Raw genomic sequence first — 17,008 nt, 5'->3', positions numbered from 1 at the left:
GCATAACCCAGCTTCCCGAACTCTCACCGGGCTATACGCCCCTTGAATTTTGTTGTCCTTAAATTTACTTACTCTTTCTGCACATTTAACTCCATGTTCCGTCAGACCATCCCTCTGCACATGTATCCTCCTTATCACTCGTTCCGCCTCACCTTTCTCTACTTCACACTTAATATTCCGGAACTGTGTAGTCCCCACCTGTCCTTTATACTTCATCTCGCTATCCTCTCTCACATTCTGGATCCCTGCCCCCTGCAAATTTAGTTTAACCCCCCCCAAACAGCACTAGCAAACTATCCTGCAAGAATGTTAGTACCCCTCCAGTTCAGGTGTAAACTGCCCCATCGGAACAGATCCCACCTTCCCTGGAACAAAGCCCAATTATCTAAAAACCTGAAGCCCTCCCTCCTGCATCATCCTCTCAGCCACATATTGATCTGTATAATCCTTCTGTTCCTCGCCTCACTCGCACGTGGCACGGGTAGCAATCCTGAGATTGTTATCCTGGAGGTCCTGCCTTCAGCTTCGCACCTAACTCCCTGAACTCACTACACAGGACCCCCTCACTCTTCCTACCCATGTTGTTGGTCCCTACATGGACCACAACATCTGGATTCTTGCCCTCCCTCTCGAGAATAACCTGCACCCGATCTGAGATGTCCCAGACCCCGGCACCAGGGAGGCAACATACCATCTGAGACTCCCGATCTCCCCCACAGAATCTCCTATCTGCCCCCCCCGACTATAGAATCCCCTATCACTACCGCTGTCCTCTCTTCCCTCCTCCCCTTCTGAGTCGAGGGTCCAACCTCAGTGCCAGAGACAGGACCACTGCAACTTGTTCCTGGTAGGTCATCCCCGCCAACAGTATCCAAAACGGCATACTTATTGTTGATGGGAATGGCCACAGGGGTGCTCTGCTCTCTCTGCCTGCTCCCCCTCTATCTCCTTTGTTATTATTATTATTTTTATACTTATTACTTTTTTTCTCAGCTCAAGCCGGTGAACCTGAGGTATGGGCATAGCCAAGCACACTCATTTCTCAATTACTAGGAACTTTGGTGGTGTTTAGTATTGTGGCTTTCTGAAGATTTACACAGACATTGCTGTGTAGCTCTAATTGTTTAGTGCTATTGTGTAATGACTTTGGAATGACACCAGTTGTAGATATTGCTATTGGAAAAAGTATATCTTGTTCATGTTTCATAGTTCAATTTTAATTCAGCACATTTTTGGTGTTTTTCACTTATTCAGTTCTGTATGTTATGTGTTTTTGGAATGGCTAAGCATTTTAAGTAAGTTGTTCTTGCTTGTTTATGTTGTATTATTATTATTATTTGTATTTGTAGTTTGTCTTCTTTTGCACATTGTCTGTTTGTCAGTCTTTGTGGACAGTTTTCCACTAATTGTATTTCTTTCAATGTGATCTACTGAGAATGCCTGCAAGAAAATACATCTCAAAGTTGTATATGGTGACATATATGTACTTCGATAATAAATTTACACTGAACTTTGAACTCTGATGGTGTGGAATTTCAGGCAGTTGGAGTATTATAAGCAGTTTGGGACCCCTTATCTAAGAAAAGGATGCACTGGCATTGAACAGCATCTAGAGGAAGTTCATGAGAATGATCCTGCAAATGAAAGGTTTAATATTTGAGGAGCATTTCATGGCTCTAGGCCTGTACTTGCTGGAGTTCAGGAGAATGAGGGAGGATCTCATTGAAACCTATCGAATATTGAAAGACCTAAGTAGAGTGGACATGATGTTTCCTGTAGTGGGGGAGTCGAGGTCCAGAGGGCACAGCCTCAAAATAAAAGAACATTCCTTTCGAACAAAAACAAGGAGGAATTTCTTTAGCCAGAGGATGGTGAATCTGTAGAATTCATTGCAACAGGTGGCTGGGGAGGCAAAGTGATAGGGTATATTAAAGGCAGGGTTGATTAGTAAAGGCATCAAAGGTTATGGGGTAAAAGAAGGAGAATGGGGTTGAGAAGGAACGATAAATCAGCCATGGTGGAACGGCGGAGCAGACTCGTTGGGCAGAATGATACATTTCTGTTCCTCTGTTTTATGGTCTTATGGACTCAGTAGTATGGGCAACTTTAGAAAATTCTGCAACTAACTACAGCACCACTTTTCCCCATTGACAGAGGTAGGTTTGGAGGATTTGTTGGTGGCCCTGATATTGTCACACCATCCTATTTGTTTGCAATTAAAATAACTGGAGGTAATTCGCTTGAACATTTCAGGTACGGCAGAGTGTACACCGCAGCTGATCCCTACCATCATGCCCTGGGACCTGCCGCAACTTATGGTGTCGGGACAGTGGTGAGTGCCCAAACCTGAATGGAATTGGGGCTATATGAATTAAGATATGGAATTATTTAGGTTGCAGGGTTTAATCTGGTGGTTTGAGAGGATGAGGGTTCAAGAAATGTCCCTTTTTTGAGTTAATGGGGAGACTGGGGCTTGTGTTATAACAAGAGTAACATACACAAGACACTGGAGGATCTCAGCAGGTTAGGCACCATCGATGGAAAGGAATAAATGTGGACTCTTTATTCCTTTCCACAGATGCTCCTTGATTTGCTGAGCTCATCCAGCATTTTGCTTGTGTTACTCTGGATTTGCAGCACCTGCAGAATCCCTTATCGTTGTCACAAGAGGTTGGATAGGCAGGGTTTTTTTCTCTCCCTGGTGTGCATGAAGTTAGCCTTATAGAGGTTTATAAGATTACAAGGGGCAGAAATTCAAGTGAAGTCGTGAAGTGGTTAACTACATACATGTAGATAGAAACGAGTCAATGTTACTTCAAACCAGGGTGTAAAGCACTGTAGTACACATAACACAATAACATATGAAGGTAAGGATAACGTCTACAGTTGAATTACACATAAATAACAAACTTGAGTGCATTAATATTAAATATTGTAAGGTACGGAACAGATTAACCAGTGACACTTCGAATACGATACAGCAGGGTGTTCAGAAACTGAATGGCCTGGGGGAAGAAACTGACCATTCTTACTTTTATGCATTGTAAACTTTTGCCTGATGTTAGAAAGGATGCTGGATGGATGGGTGGGGTCCTTAATAATACTAAGGACCCCACGCATGCAGCGCTCCTGATAAGTGTCCCTGATGGATGGATCCTCTCAGCTGTTCTCACAGTCCTTTGTAGGGACTTCTGGTCTGATGTTCGACTGCTGCCAAACCTGATGGAGATGCAACTTGTTAGGATGCTTTCAGAGGTCCTCCAGTAAAATGCAGTTAAATTTGGGAATTGGGGCCTTGCTTTGCCTCAATCTTCTTGGGAAGTGGAGACGCAGCTCTGCCTTCTTGTTCAGGGAGGTGATATTAAGGGACCAGGTGAGGTCATTCATGATGTGAACTCCCAGGAACTTGGTGCACTTAACTCTCTCTATAGAGAAGACGAAGAAGAAAGCCCTTAACTCCGAGTGGAGTTATCGGGAAGCCATCATGACGGTGTTTTTTTTAGCAGGCTTTCTTATTTTTACGAGGCCGAGGTGCTAGCTCAATGCTCAACACAGCACGGATGGAAAGCGTGCAAGGGAGCCAGCTGGATTCGAACTCGGGAGTCTTCGCTCCGAAGTCTGGCGCTGATGCCACTACGCCACCAGCCGGCTCTCTCCATAGAGAAGCCATGTATTCACAGAGAGGAATGGTTTGTCTGCACCTTCCTGAAGATTTCCTTCGTCATCTTTACGTTCAGGCTTAGGTTGTTCTTCTCACACCAATCCATGAGCTTCTCCACCTCCCCTCAATTCTCCATTTCATCACCGTCATCGTTCTTGATCATTAAAGTAGGGAATTCAACAATCAGTGGCCACTGTACACCTGCTTGTTAATGCAAATAACTAATCAGCCAATTATATGGCAGCAGCTCAGTACATGAAAGCATGTAGATGTGTTCAAGAGATTCAGTTGTTGTTCAGACCAAATATCAGAATGGGGGAAGAAATGTGTTTTAAGTGACTTTGATCATAGAAAGATTGTTGGTGCCAAATGGGGTGATTTGAGTATCATAGAAACTGCTGACCTGGAATTTTCATGCACAACAGTCTCTGGAATGCTGCAAAAAGCAAAAAAAAAAAAAAAAAAAAAAAAAAAATCCACCAAGTGGCAGTTCTGTGGACAAAAATGCCTTGTTAATGACAGGAGTCACAGGAAGATTGGCCGGAGTGATTCAATGTGCAAGGAAGGTGACAGTAACGCAAATAACCATGCATTACAACAGTAGTGTGCAGAAGAGCATCTATGTACACACAACAAATCAAATCTTGAAGTGGATAGGCCACAGCAGCAGAAGACCACGCACATTCACACAGTGGCCACATTATTAGGTACTTCCTGTACCTCCTAAGCTAGCGGGCAGAGTTTTAAGGAAATAAGCAGGTGTTTTAAAAGGGAACCCAGGAGGTAACTTTCACCACACAGAGAATGGTGGGTGTCTGAGAGGAGCAGCCAGCACAAATCATAGAGGCAGGAGCCATGTCAATGTCAATATCACAGATAGCGAAAGCCTAAGTGAGTAGAGGCCAAATGCAGGCAAATGGGGACCAGCTCAGACAGACATCATGAAGGATAAATATTTAGGCAAAAGGGTGAGATATTTTGAGAGGGTGGTGTTAGGGATGGGGTGAGTAGCAATTTGACTCCGTGGTTGGTGAGTTCATGTGGTCGGGAAGTCTAGAACCAGAGGGCAGAGCCCCAGAATAGGAGGATTACCCTTTAGAACAAGGGTGAGAATGAATTTCATGAGGTAGAGGTCAGTGAATCTGTGGAATTCATTGCCACAGATGGCTATTGAGGCCAGGTCATAGGGTATATTTAAAGTGGAGGTTGATGGGCTCTTGATTGATCAGGGTGACAAAGGTTACCAAGAGGAGGTAGAAAAATGGGTTTGAGAGAGATGATAAGTCAGCCATGATGGAATGGCAAAGCAGAATTCATGGGCCGAAAGGCCTAATTATGCTCCTACATCTTACAGTCTAAGGTGAGGTATGCTTTCTTGAAATGGCATCACAAGCATGTTGATGTGGCAACCACAAAACATAAAGTAATAAAGAAAAAGACTGAGCAAAGCAAGACATCAGTGCAAAAAATTATCAAACACAATCAGAGACAAGTCCATACTAGTGCAACTGGTGTTCCTCTCTGTTCCATTCCTAAGGTAGAATACAATTTGGACATGAATCTTATATTGTCCCTACACTTGCTTTCATTGATTGAATATAACAGTCGGGGAGCCATGTTACAGCTGACCAGAATATTGGTTAGGTTGTACCTTAAGTACTGTATGCATTTCAGAACAGGAAGGACGTGGAGGCTTTAGAGAAAGTGCAGAAGAGGTTCACTAGGATGCTGACTGCATTAGAACGTATTAACTATAAGGAGAGGTTGGGCAATGACCATAAGATACAGAAGCTGAATTAGACCATTTGGCCCATCGAATCTGTTCCACCATTTCATCATGGCTGATCCATTTTCCCTCTCAGCCATAATCTCCTGCCTTCTCCCCATATCTGTTCATGCTCTGACTAATCAAGCACCTATCAACCTCTGCCTTAAATATGGCCAATGACTTGGCCTCCACAACCGTCTGTGGCAACAAATTCTATAGATTCTCCTCTCTCTGGCTGAAGAAATTCCTCCTCATCTCCGTTCTAAAAGGACAACTCTCTATTCTGAGGCTGTGTCCCCTGGTCTTAGACTCCCCCATCATAGGAAACATCCTCTCCACGTCCACTTCAACATTCGGTAAGTTTCAATAAAGTCACCGTGAGGTTTCAATGAGCTTAGTTTCTTTTCTCTGGAGCGTTGGAGGCTGACAGATGACCTAATAGAGATTCATAAAATGATGATAAACATTAATTCTGCCCAAGGATCTCGGCCCAAAACGTCAACGGTACTCTTTCCATATATGCTGCCTGGCCTGCTGAGTTCCTGTTGCCTGGATTTCCAACATCTGCAGATTTTCTCTTGTTTGTCATAAGAAACATTAATCAGAAGTTGTCTTCAAGGATAGATATGCCAAATACAGAGTGTAAAGGTCTATGGGGAGAATTTAAAGGAGATGTAAATAGGAACATGGTAAAAGTATTTACACATCAGGGTAGAAAAGTCAAATACTAGCTGGTAGAGCTTTGAGGTGGGAAGGGTAAAATTGAAAGGGAAGGGTAAATTTATTTTTTTTTTTCACATTTGATAGGTGCCTGGGGAGGTGATGGAAGCAGACGCAATTGTAAAATTCAAGAGGCATTGAGGCAGGCACATGAAGAGACTGGGAATAGAGGGATACGGATCATGAGCAGGCAGAGCTTAATTTGGTGTCATAGTCAGCACAGATGTAGTGGGCCGAAGGGCCTGTTGATGCGCCCGTCCTGTGCTGTTTGATAAAGTCTGGGTAACCATTACTAAGCTGCGCGTTTCATTGTCTGATTGCAGGCCGGTCTGTATCGTGGAGGATACAACAGATTTACTCCGTACTAAATGAGGCACAGACTGAAGAGTAAAGGTCCCCGGCCTCGGAGGCTCCCCTCTGACTGACCTCGTCGGATAACGTAAAGTTACCTTCTGGGGGCTGGAGCGTGCTTTCGATCTCCTGCGCGGCGCCAATCGTGTCTTGGTTGAACTTAGAAGACTCACTGGTTGATTTTTGGTTTTGAATTTGCTCTGAGGGAGATGAATTCACACGACATGCGCCGCATAACCGAGGACCGTGAACGGGCACCGCTCCTCCCACAGGTGCTAACGTTTAAGGATTACCAATGCGTTTGAGGCTTGCTCAGGTTACTTTGACTAAAGCAGGAGGGAGATATAATTTAGGAGTTTCCCGGGAGCATTCGGGATTTATTTTCGTTTTGTTGTTTATATTATTGCTTTTTAAAAATCTTCTCCCTGATCTTCAAGTTAACAAAATGAGTGGGAGAAGTCCGGTTTACTTAAGGTATTCATTAGATTCCTCCTTCCCCATCTCCTTGTCTGAGTCTTCATCGTGCATTTAGGCCCGCCAATCCCAGTTTCGTGGCGCAGCGGGTACGTGCTTTCTCGCTGCATCCTGACGTCTGGTCGTGCAAGCCTGCGTATGTTTGGTGCGATTATGTATTTCGCACATTTTTTTCTCTGCTTGAGAACGCCCCCGCCTCCCCCTCAGTGATCAGCTTTCCTTCCCTCATGTCAAAGGCGTGCGTGTCGATAGGTTATCATGCGTCCTACACCGTGGGCGATGGGTAGGACCTGGGGGAGCTGAAGGGGTGTGTGTGTGTTAGGGGTGGGTGGGTGGGGGAGATGTGGTTGGTGTGGGTAGGTCGGCAGGGACGCGGCGGGCCGATACCCTAAATGTTGTATTCTCCGTGCTTCCATTACTCAGTGCCCTCACGCTGAATGTCCCCGTTGCTCGCTTCTGTTCCGGAAACGTCGATAAAGTTTTAGACTTAGTTCAAGATAAACCAGATCGAGTTTACAACTGGTTACAATATTCATAAGATATTAGCTAATCAGCCCATAGAGTCTGCTCCGCCATTCACTTTTTGCAGATTTGTCGTCAACCCTGTTCTCCCGCCTTCCTGCACCGGAAAAGGGAATTGCTGCCAAGTCAGTTGGGCTATGACAGTGCAGTGGCCTTCCATTATGCACCTGCGCCAAAACATAGTCCCACTGGAAGTCCAGAGCTTGCTCGTCAGGATCCTGGGAGGGTCTGTACAGTCAGTTCGATTCCTTACACTGGTTGCCTTTGGCATACCTCAGGGTTAACTAATACCTGTAACACAGAGAGAGTTTTATCCTGTTCCGGAGGTTTCTGCCCGGGGCAGTGAGGGAGTTTGATTCTATTCTCAATTCCGTGACCTGGGAATGTGTGATGAGCCAGCATAGGAGTTTTACTCTGTGTCTAACTTTGGGAGTGTGAGGCAGAAGAAACATGGTGTCAGACACAGCCTCGGTCTGTACCGAGCCCCGTGACGGGATACAGGAGAGGGAATTTTACTCCGCGACTAACACCGTGCACTGGGAGTACGTGGAGGGAAAGCGCAGAGCGAGATTCATTCTGCGTCTGACCCCGCACGGTGGGAGTGCGTGATGGGATAGTGTTGGGGGGAGTTCACTGTGTCTGACCTCGAGAGTGTGTGATGGGACAGTGTGGAACTTCACTCTGTGTCTGACCCCGGGAGTGGGTGACATGACATCATAGAGGTAGCATCACTCTGTATCTGACCCCGTGACGGAACAGCACAGAGCAAGAATTACTCTGTACTTGACGTAGAGCGCTGACCAACATGTCCAGAGCAACCCACACAAAATTTTAGAGGAACTCAGCGGGTCAGACAGTATCTATGGAGGGGAATAAGCAGTCCACGTTTCGAGCTGAGAAAACTCGGGGACTGTTTACTTCCATCCAGACATGCTGCCTGACGTGCCAAATCCTTCCGTATTTTGGGTGTGTTATTTTGAATGTTGATGTTCAGTGAGAAAATGTAATATATTCGTTTGCCCATACTGGCCACTCTCCCCGAGTCTATTACAGCTGATGTTGTAAGGCCAACGGCTGAGTGAAGGTGAGGATGGTGTGAAGCATTTGTCACCTGCCGTCATTCTTTTTGTTCATCTCAAAGACATCACTAAAACAGTTTGGAAATACCAATTCCAGGAACTCTTGGAATTTATTGCCTTTCTCCTTCCTCAGAGTTCCTCAGATTTCCTCTCAGAACGTTCAGCTGCTGTTCCTCATCTTCGAGATCCCTGGTTCCACCACAAAATCTAGGCGTGTGTGTGTGTGTGTGTGTGTGTGTGTGTGTGGGAGAGGGGGTGAGGTGGGGCTATGAATTCAGTGTGACGAAGGGCCACGCTCACGAGCGCCGCGAGACCGTAGTCAGAGAAGGGCGACTGCATTGCTGGCTTGTTGTTGAAACTTTGACCACGCGTCGCCCGAAAATGCTACCCCACTTTAAAGCAGACCCCTCCCTCCTCTCCCACTCCAGTAGACGGGGGATTCTCACCAGTGCAATTTGGAACCCTGACCACAGCTGTCAGTCGGAAGGTCTCTTTCGCCCGTGCGTCCCTGTCTAACTCCTACTCCCCTCGCTGCTGTTCTGCGCTAGTTTCCTGGATTTCCTACTTTTGTAGTGGTCTGTGCATGGACACCAAAGTCTGATAATAAAATTGCCGTGGGTTTGCACACTCTTGCGCATGTACAGTTGCATTTTTGAGTAACTATCCTCTTTGCAAATGCATTATGGGAATGTTTACCTCCTTCCCCTTTCTACCCGCCAGTCCTCCCGCTCCAAAAATGTCCCCCTTGTGCGTCTTCATAAATTAACACAGTTTCCGGCACCTTCCTGTTTTGGTATGTATGGCTTTCCTCTGTCTTACAGCACTGTGCGATTTCCCAGAAACTCTAGACATTTCCCCATCACCCTTACTGGCACCCTAGTTCCCACACCATTCCGAGTGGTCTTCTAGTACGTTTGCTTTCCCACATCGCGATCCTAGACTTGGCCATCTTCCCTTTCCTCGAACTCGCAGCCAAGGGCCTCGAAGACCCAGCGACTCCGGTTCGATCCTGACTGGCGGCGATGTCTCTGCGCGTGACCATGTGGGTCCTCCTCCCCCCTCAGCCCCGCCCTTCACCCTCGGCAGCTTTCGATTTCTTCCCACAACCCGGAAACGATCTGAATTCATAGGTTAATTTACCCATATATAAATGGCCCTAATATGGGCCGGGGTCAGGAGCCGGTAAATCTGGGAAGTTGATTGGCTTCTGATAATAGGTTGACGGGAAGGAGGTGTTGATTAAAATGGAATGATAGAGTTGATAGACAGGCATAATTAAGAATCGTGATGCTGCTTTCTTCAACGGGGCAATGATGTGAAAATGACCCACACAGTCCTGGAATAAATTTTAGTTGTTCTGTCGAGCTTTCAGTCAATGGGTACACCGTTCCATCCAATTTTATCAAGTTTGAGGGATGATGTGTGCACATGCACACACACACACACACACACACACACACACACACACACGTGCCAATGTCGGGATCGAACCCGAGTTGCCAAGCTTTGAGGCCACCTTACCGCTTGCCCCCGTTCCTTTTTCTAACTTGCTGGTTGCATTTGTTGGAACCCTGCCCCTCCTATAATTAATCTCCAATGCTCTTCATAAAGTTGTATAACTGGGAAATAGAGGCCATTCGGTCCAACATCCATTTTGCTCAAGGTCCTACTTGTAGAACAGTATAGCACAGAAAAAACGCTTTCGGACTAGGATACCCGTGTTGACCATAATGCTTAATTAAACTAAGTCTGTTGCCTGAGGTGACCATAATGCTAAGTTAAACTAAGTCTATTGCCTGCGCGTGGTCTGTATCACCCCATCCCCTGCATGCTCTTGTGCCTCTGAAAATGTCACAATCGTGTGTGCTCCTACCACCATCGCAGTAGGTAGGCATCTACCACTAAAAAACCAATGACGATCCTTCAAACGTTCCCTCTTGGACTTGAAGGTTGTGCCATCTAGCAATTAACATTTCTGTCCCTGCGAGGGCAAAACTCCATGACTATCCACCCTCTTATCATTTAATTGAATTCTATCAGGTTTCGCCACCACCCCTTCCCCTCTTCCCAGCCTGCTACACTCCAGAGAAAACAACCCACTTGACCAACCTCATCTTGTAGCTAATACTCTCTAATACAAGCAGCATCGTGATGAACCTCTTCTGCACCCTCTCTTAAACTTTCATAACCTGTCTGTAACGGGGCTGATCGAGGTTATCATATTTACCCGTGCTTGGCTCACATCCCCCTCAACCTTTCTTATCCATGCACCTGTCCGTGTCTTTTAAACGTTGTAATTGTGCACGCCTCTTTCACTTCCTCTGGCACTAAACCAATTTCCTCCCCACCCCACCTTTCACATCTCTGCACTCTTTGCAGCCCACTCCCTGTCTTGTCATCATTTGAAAATTTGCCGCACGGGTATTTCCAGCATTTTATGCTTTATTTCAGATTTTCAACACGTCCACTATTTCTTTCGCCCCTCACTGAAGCGTAACGTAAACAACGCGTGGTAGTATCAAGATCGTACCAGTTCAGCTAGACTTCCCTCTCCTCCCCCCATGTAACCTGTGTGGGCAAATATGACCAAATGGGCAGCGCAGATAGTTCGATATGACCCAGGATGGTTAAAGAAGACCCCAATGCCCCCTCTCTTTTTTAAATTTCATTCCTTATTGTGGTTTCTCCCCCAGTTCTCTGGCTGCTCGCGTCCAGCAGCGGCATTCCCATGGCCGACTGCTGCATCCTCAGCCCCGGCCTCCTTAGCCGCTTGCTCATCTGACCTCTGACCTCATCTGCCTCTTGTCTTCCAACTTCCCTGAGGGAAACAGACAGAAAAAAAAACACGTGAGGTTGGAGGTTTGTGCAAATTGGGCGGGGCCTATCCTAACTATGCCCCTCTCCCGGTGGACAGCTGGGCTTGGATGTACATGAGCAGCAAGAAACTACTTGACTCCTCAAGCCTGCTCCACCATTTCGTAAGTCACTGGCTGATCTGCATGTCACCTTAACATTGACATTCTCGCTTCCCCGGCGAACGGGTCACCCTTTGCTTACTGTTTGCTTTTTGCAGTTTGTTACAATATACTTAGGGACAATTCACTGTGCTTCCACAAATATGTTTCAAGAAACGCAAAGGAGGGTTATATGATATAAGATCATAGGATAAGAAAGTCTTACACCGTGGGGGTTTAAATTGTCCCGTGATTAGTTTAGGGTTAAATCGGGCGTTGTCCGGGGTTGCTGGGCACTGCGACTCCAAGGACTGGAAGGGCCTGTTCCGCGTGGGCTCTCTAAATAATCTGTTGCCTTCTTTCAAGGTCGTTGGGGTTTAGACATAGATACAATTTACCGAGCATTGGCGAGGCCACTCCCACAAAACAGTACTGACGCCCATGTTTAAGATTCATGCATTGGCATTGTAGTCAGTTGGAAAGAGATCCATTAGGATAAAAGTGGTGTCCCATCACGGGCGGCTAAGTAAATCAGATGGAGTTGAGAATAATGGGGGCTGATTTTCCCGGAGCATGTAAGATCCCGACGTGCAATGGCAGGGTAGATATCAATATTTTTCCAGCAACGGGAGAGTCTCTAACGGTTTTCAGCGGGGATAGCCCATTAGAATGCAGATGCTCAGGAATTTCTCTCAGAGGACGGAGAATTGCCGCAATTCTCTATCCAACGAGGCTTATTTAAACAGGATATTTTTTTCTTTGAAAGATTGAGAAGAATGAGATCGCGAGGATCTTGCACTGTAGAGAAGTTAAGCTCAGGGTTAGATCAGTCAAGGTGACATTATTTGGTGGGGCAGGTTTGAAGGGCTGAGTGGCCTCCTGCTGCTCCTGTTTTCTGCTGCATTCGGCTCAGCTTTGCATACCAAGTACGGGCAGAAGTATCTAATCTCACGCAATGGGGGTGAAAAAAAACCTTAACTAAGGTTGTAATTTTTAATGGACAACACTGACCTCTTTCACCCATAGCCTCCAGGTTAAATTCTGATGAGCGTCATGGACCGGAAGGAAGGGCGGGCTGTAAAGTGAATTCCCGACGGGGCAACGCCAGTTCTGCGCTGCATACAAGGTCAAATTTTCACCTCCACGAGTCTTAACGGCCCCCAAGAACTCAAAGATAACCTGGCGATGTCTCACTCGTGGTCTGTATTGTTTACAGTTTCTTCAACTCGAACCTCGCTCACTGGATCGCGTCTCTTATCCTCTTCTCTTGTCTACCTCAACTTCTGAATTCCTTCAAACTATTTACACACACTTATGTCTATTTTGGCTTTGATTTTTTTATATGGAACTCTGCAATTAAATTGATTTTTCTCCTTGTAATTTCTCTATTTCTCTGTCTATGTCTGTGCTGAAATATAATCACGAACCTCTTACTCAAAGCTTTTTTCCCCCTCTCTCTTTAATGTCTATTTGGCTTCTCCCCAGTCCCTGTTGCAACTGAGGAGGGCAGCTTTTGCTATATTCTATTCTGTACTTGTTTCTATGTTCCTATCTTGTATCTATCCATTTCTAAATCTCTGTATGTAACAGTAGGGCGCGTAAATCCGCCTCTGTATCTCTGCTTGTAACTATCTCTCTGCACCGCCTCTGTATTTCAACTGATGCAGTTATGTGTTTTAAGCTAAATCTATTTCATTCTTTGTATTCAAGATGACATGTATCAGTGCTTCTATTTGTATCTATCGTATGTTCTGCTTCTAAATTACAGGGGAATTGTGCAGCTTTCTCAGATACCTGTGGACACCTCCCCCTCTCTCCGTTTCTGTTTATTTTCAAACTGCATTCCTGTTTATCTCTAGCTGAACTGTCACTAACTCCACCTTCACTTGCTGTGTTCCATCCCCATTCTACTCCGATCCCGTGTCCGGAGCCTGAGGTGAATGTTCGCCTTGCGCCTTGGGTGGCGATCTTGCCTGCTTGAAGGAGGCGGGGCAGGGGCAAGGACGGGGAGTGTGGGACGATCTCTAAAACAAAACCTAGCCGATGACCTCTCACCTATCTTAGAAAGTCATACAGAACAGAGAGTCCCTCTCATCCTAAACTATATCCTCTAGTTCTGATTTTCCCACTGCTGGGGCGTTGAAAGATGACGGGGAGATCGAAGTACGTGAGGGAGGGGATTGCTGGAATTGGGAGATATGATAGAAGGAGACAGAACAGGAAAAATATACACCCTAAACCTCTGTTCCTAGTTCGTGATTCCCCTACTCTGCGAGAAAGACTGTGTGCCCCTGTATATTGTCCTACCCTCCAATGAATAGCCCCAACCTTCTCAACCTTTCTGCATAACAGTCCCGCGAGTCCCTGAACGTCTGCTCCCTACTCTTTTATCTGCTCCGTACTCTTTCCAGTTCGGTGCATTCCCTAATGTCTGATCCTGTTCCGGTTCAGTTCCTCTGTTTGTCGAGTTGTGGATGGCAAATGTCTGCCGTTCACTTAGAAGTTCAACCGCAGAGGGCAAGTGGTAGAGACGCTGAGAAACATCTCCGCCACCTGACCCCCAATCGCTGTCGGCGTAGTGCTTGCGGTTTCTCCCCGTGACGCTCTCGAGTGCTAAGGTTTCATCCCACGTTCTTGGGTCACTTGAATCCTGGTGCGTAGGAGTACACAATAACAGGGGGATGAAAGTGGATTTTGGAATCGTAAGGCACGGGATGTCATAGAGTCATAGAGTAACTCTTTGGCCAGTTGGGTTCATGCTAGCCTCAGTATCCTCCCTGCTCGTCCCAAATATCTGCGGTTGGCCCATAAGATTCTGAGCTCTGTCCCTCCGTGTGGCTATACAAATACCTCTTAAATGTTGCAGCGGTACGTACCTCGATTACCTCTCTGGCAGTTAATTCCAGGTAATCACTGTGCTTTAGTCATAGTCATACTTTATTGATCCCGGGGGAAATTGGTTTACGTTACAGTTGCCCATAAATAATAAATAGTAATAGAACCATAAATAGTTAAATAGTAATATGTAAATTATGAAATAAGTCCAGGACCAGCATATTGGCTCAGGGTGTCTGACCCTCCAAGGGAGGAGTTGTAAAGTTTGATGGCCACAGGCAGGAATGACTTCCTCTGTGCTGCATCTCGGTGGAATGAGTCTCTGGCTGAATGTACTCCTGTGCCCACCCAGTACATTATGTAGTGGATGAGAGACATTGACCAAGATGGCATGCAACTTAGACAGCATCCTCTTTTCAGACACCACCATCAGAGAGTCCAGTTCCATCCCCACAACATCACTGGCCTTACGAATGAGTTTGTTTATTCTGTTGGTGTCTGCTACCTTCAGCCTGCTGCCCCAGCACACAACAGCAGACATGATAGCACTGGCCACCACGGACTCGTAGAACATCCTCAGCATTGTCCGGCAGATGTTAAAGGACCTCAGTCTCCTCAGGAAATAGAGGAAGTTACCTCTAAGGTCCATTTGAAATCTCATCCCTCATCTTGTCTCTGCCCTCCAAATTTTGTACTCCTCAACACCGTACATAGACTATGATCATCCACCTTATATCATATCTGGATCATATCCTCATGATTTTAAAAATCTGCCGAGGTCACCCTCATTCTCCTATGTTCCAAAGAAAATGAGATCCAGTAGGATCAACCCCTCCCTGCAACTCAAACTCACCCGTCCAGGAAAAATCCTTTAAATCTCTTCTGCACCGTCTCTAGTTTAACAATATGCAAGCCATAACAGGGTAACCAAAACTGCACGAAGAAGGTCAGAAGAGGTTAGAGAAGAGTCTAGGGATGTATTTGAATTAAGGTCGAATGAGTTTACATTTGATTCCTGTAGTGAGTGAGCCGAGGACCAGAGGGCAAAGCTTCATAATACAATGACGCCGCTTTATAGCAGAGATGAGGAGGATCTTTCTTTTAGCCAGACGATGGCAAATTCATTGCCACTGCCGGCAGGAGAGGCCAATCCATTGGATATATTTAAAGCGGAGATTGATAGGTTCTTGATTACTTTGGGCGTCAAAGATTACGTGGGGGGAGGGGTAGGGAGGCAGGACAATGTTGAGGTTGTTAATAAATCAGCCATGATGGAATGGCCGAGTAGAACCGATGATCCGAATGGCCTATTTTGCTCCTATATCTTATGGTTTTATGGCATTAGGCAGCGATAGAGTCTCAGAGCACGGGTAACAGGCCCTTCAGCTCAAGAACGCTAATCCTAAATTAATCCCGTTTTACACTCTCCATCTACCCGTCAATCCCAATTCCACTTTCTACCCACACACTAGAGACAATATACGGCAGCCTCCGACCCTCACTTCCTTGACATGTGTGTGGAGACTGGAACACCCTGAGGGAGGAAACCCACATGGTCACGGGGATAACGTGCAACCTCCACACATAGGTAGACTGTCAGGCGGAGAGGCGCAGACAAAGACACACAAACACGAGAGGAGGTCGGACTCGAACCGACGTCACTAGAGCTGTGAGGCAGCGGCTCTGCCCTTTGAAATGACTGCATCGTCCCATTGCCCGTCTCTCTCTCCCCCCCCGCCCCCACTTTTCGCTTTGGATTGCTTGAGCGGTTGGTGGAGGCAGGTCCACTGACATTTACGAGGTATCTATCCGACATCTCAAAACGTCACGCCACGGAAAGCCAGGGCCATGGAATTAGTGCAGATATTTGATGAGCGGCACGGAAATGACAGGCCGAGTGGCTTGTTTCCATGTCTGATGACTCTATACATCTGCCGACAATCTCATATTTAGAGCCGTCCTTACTACAGTTGAACACGATAAATGGTTAACATTTTCAAATGCGGTGCTGCAGAATGTGTCGCTTGTTAGCTCGTTGACTTATTTGGTTTTCCCGAGCTGGATACTGGGGCTGGGCAGAACGCACGTGAGCGAGGCAATGACATTTTTTTCGCCACATTGTCAGATTTCCCTTAAGGCTCACTTAATTCGCAACAGTCGATCTCCATGAAGAACCATTAGCCATCCCAATGACATCATGGACAGCTTAGTGTGGGTGGGCAGAGGGAAGGGTAGAAAACCTGTCTCTTCTGATGATGCAGGTATTGCTCCCAGGTCCCTGGTTCACTGCACAAGTACACTCAGGCGAATAGAGAGTAGTTCCTGTAAATGGCAGCAGTTTTCTAGTATCAGGTACAATCTGTGTCCCTGAGTGAGGTTGATCTCAAACTATTTGGAATCATAGAAAAATCGCCAAGGCTGGATGTAAAATGGTAACAACTTCCTCAGTTAACACTATCGACCTCCAATGCACTCCTTGTCCATCTCTCCATCTCCGTTTCAGTTTCCTGCACATCTCAACCCAGCTGTTCCACATCTCTATCCCTTATTCTCTCACCTCCATTACTTCCACATCTGTTTCTGTAACCTCTACCGTCACCTGTTTCTTCCTTTCAGTGTTTTTCACCTCTGTCTCTTTATTATA

The 17,008-nt window shown here is 46.2% G+C and overlaps 1 protein-coding gene across 7 annotated transcripts in view; it reads left to right on the top strand.

Annotated features, from left to right (window-relative positions):
- Positions 1-15,574, top strand: part of LOC134339000 (RNA binding protein fox-1 homolog 3-like) — a 45,483-nt gene extending 29,909 nt beyond the window's left edge. The window contains exons 10-13 of one of the 7 annotated variants that reach the window (XR_010016322.1): positions 2,254-2,332; positions 6,473-6,588; positions 11,269-11,553; positions 12,556-15,574. Coding sequence is in view for 1 of the 7 variants with exons in the window: in XM_063035228.1 (XP_062891298.1) it covers positions 2,254-2,332; positions 6,473-6,517 (124 nt within the window). In the remaining 6 variants the exon portion in view is untranslated. The other 6 variants (XR_010016320.1, XR_010016318.1, XR_010016321.1 and 3 more) reach the window with 6 other exon arrangements.
- Positions 15,575-17,008: the final 1,434 nt, after the last annotated feature.

Source organism: Mobula hypostoma, chromosome 28 (genome assembly GCF_963921235.1).
Source record: "Mobula hypostoma chromosome 28, sMobHyp1.1, whole genome shotgun sequence".
Lineage (NCBI taxonomy): Eukaryota > Metazoa > Chordata > Chondrichthyes > Myliobatiformes > Myliobatidae > Mobula > Mobula hypostoma.
The sequence above is the reverse complement of the archived record's forward strand: the minus strand, read 5'-3'. Positions and strand labels throughout refer to the sequence as shown.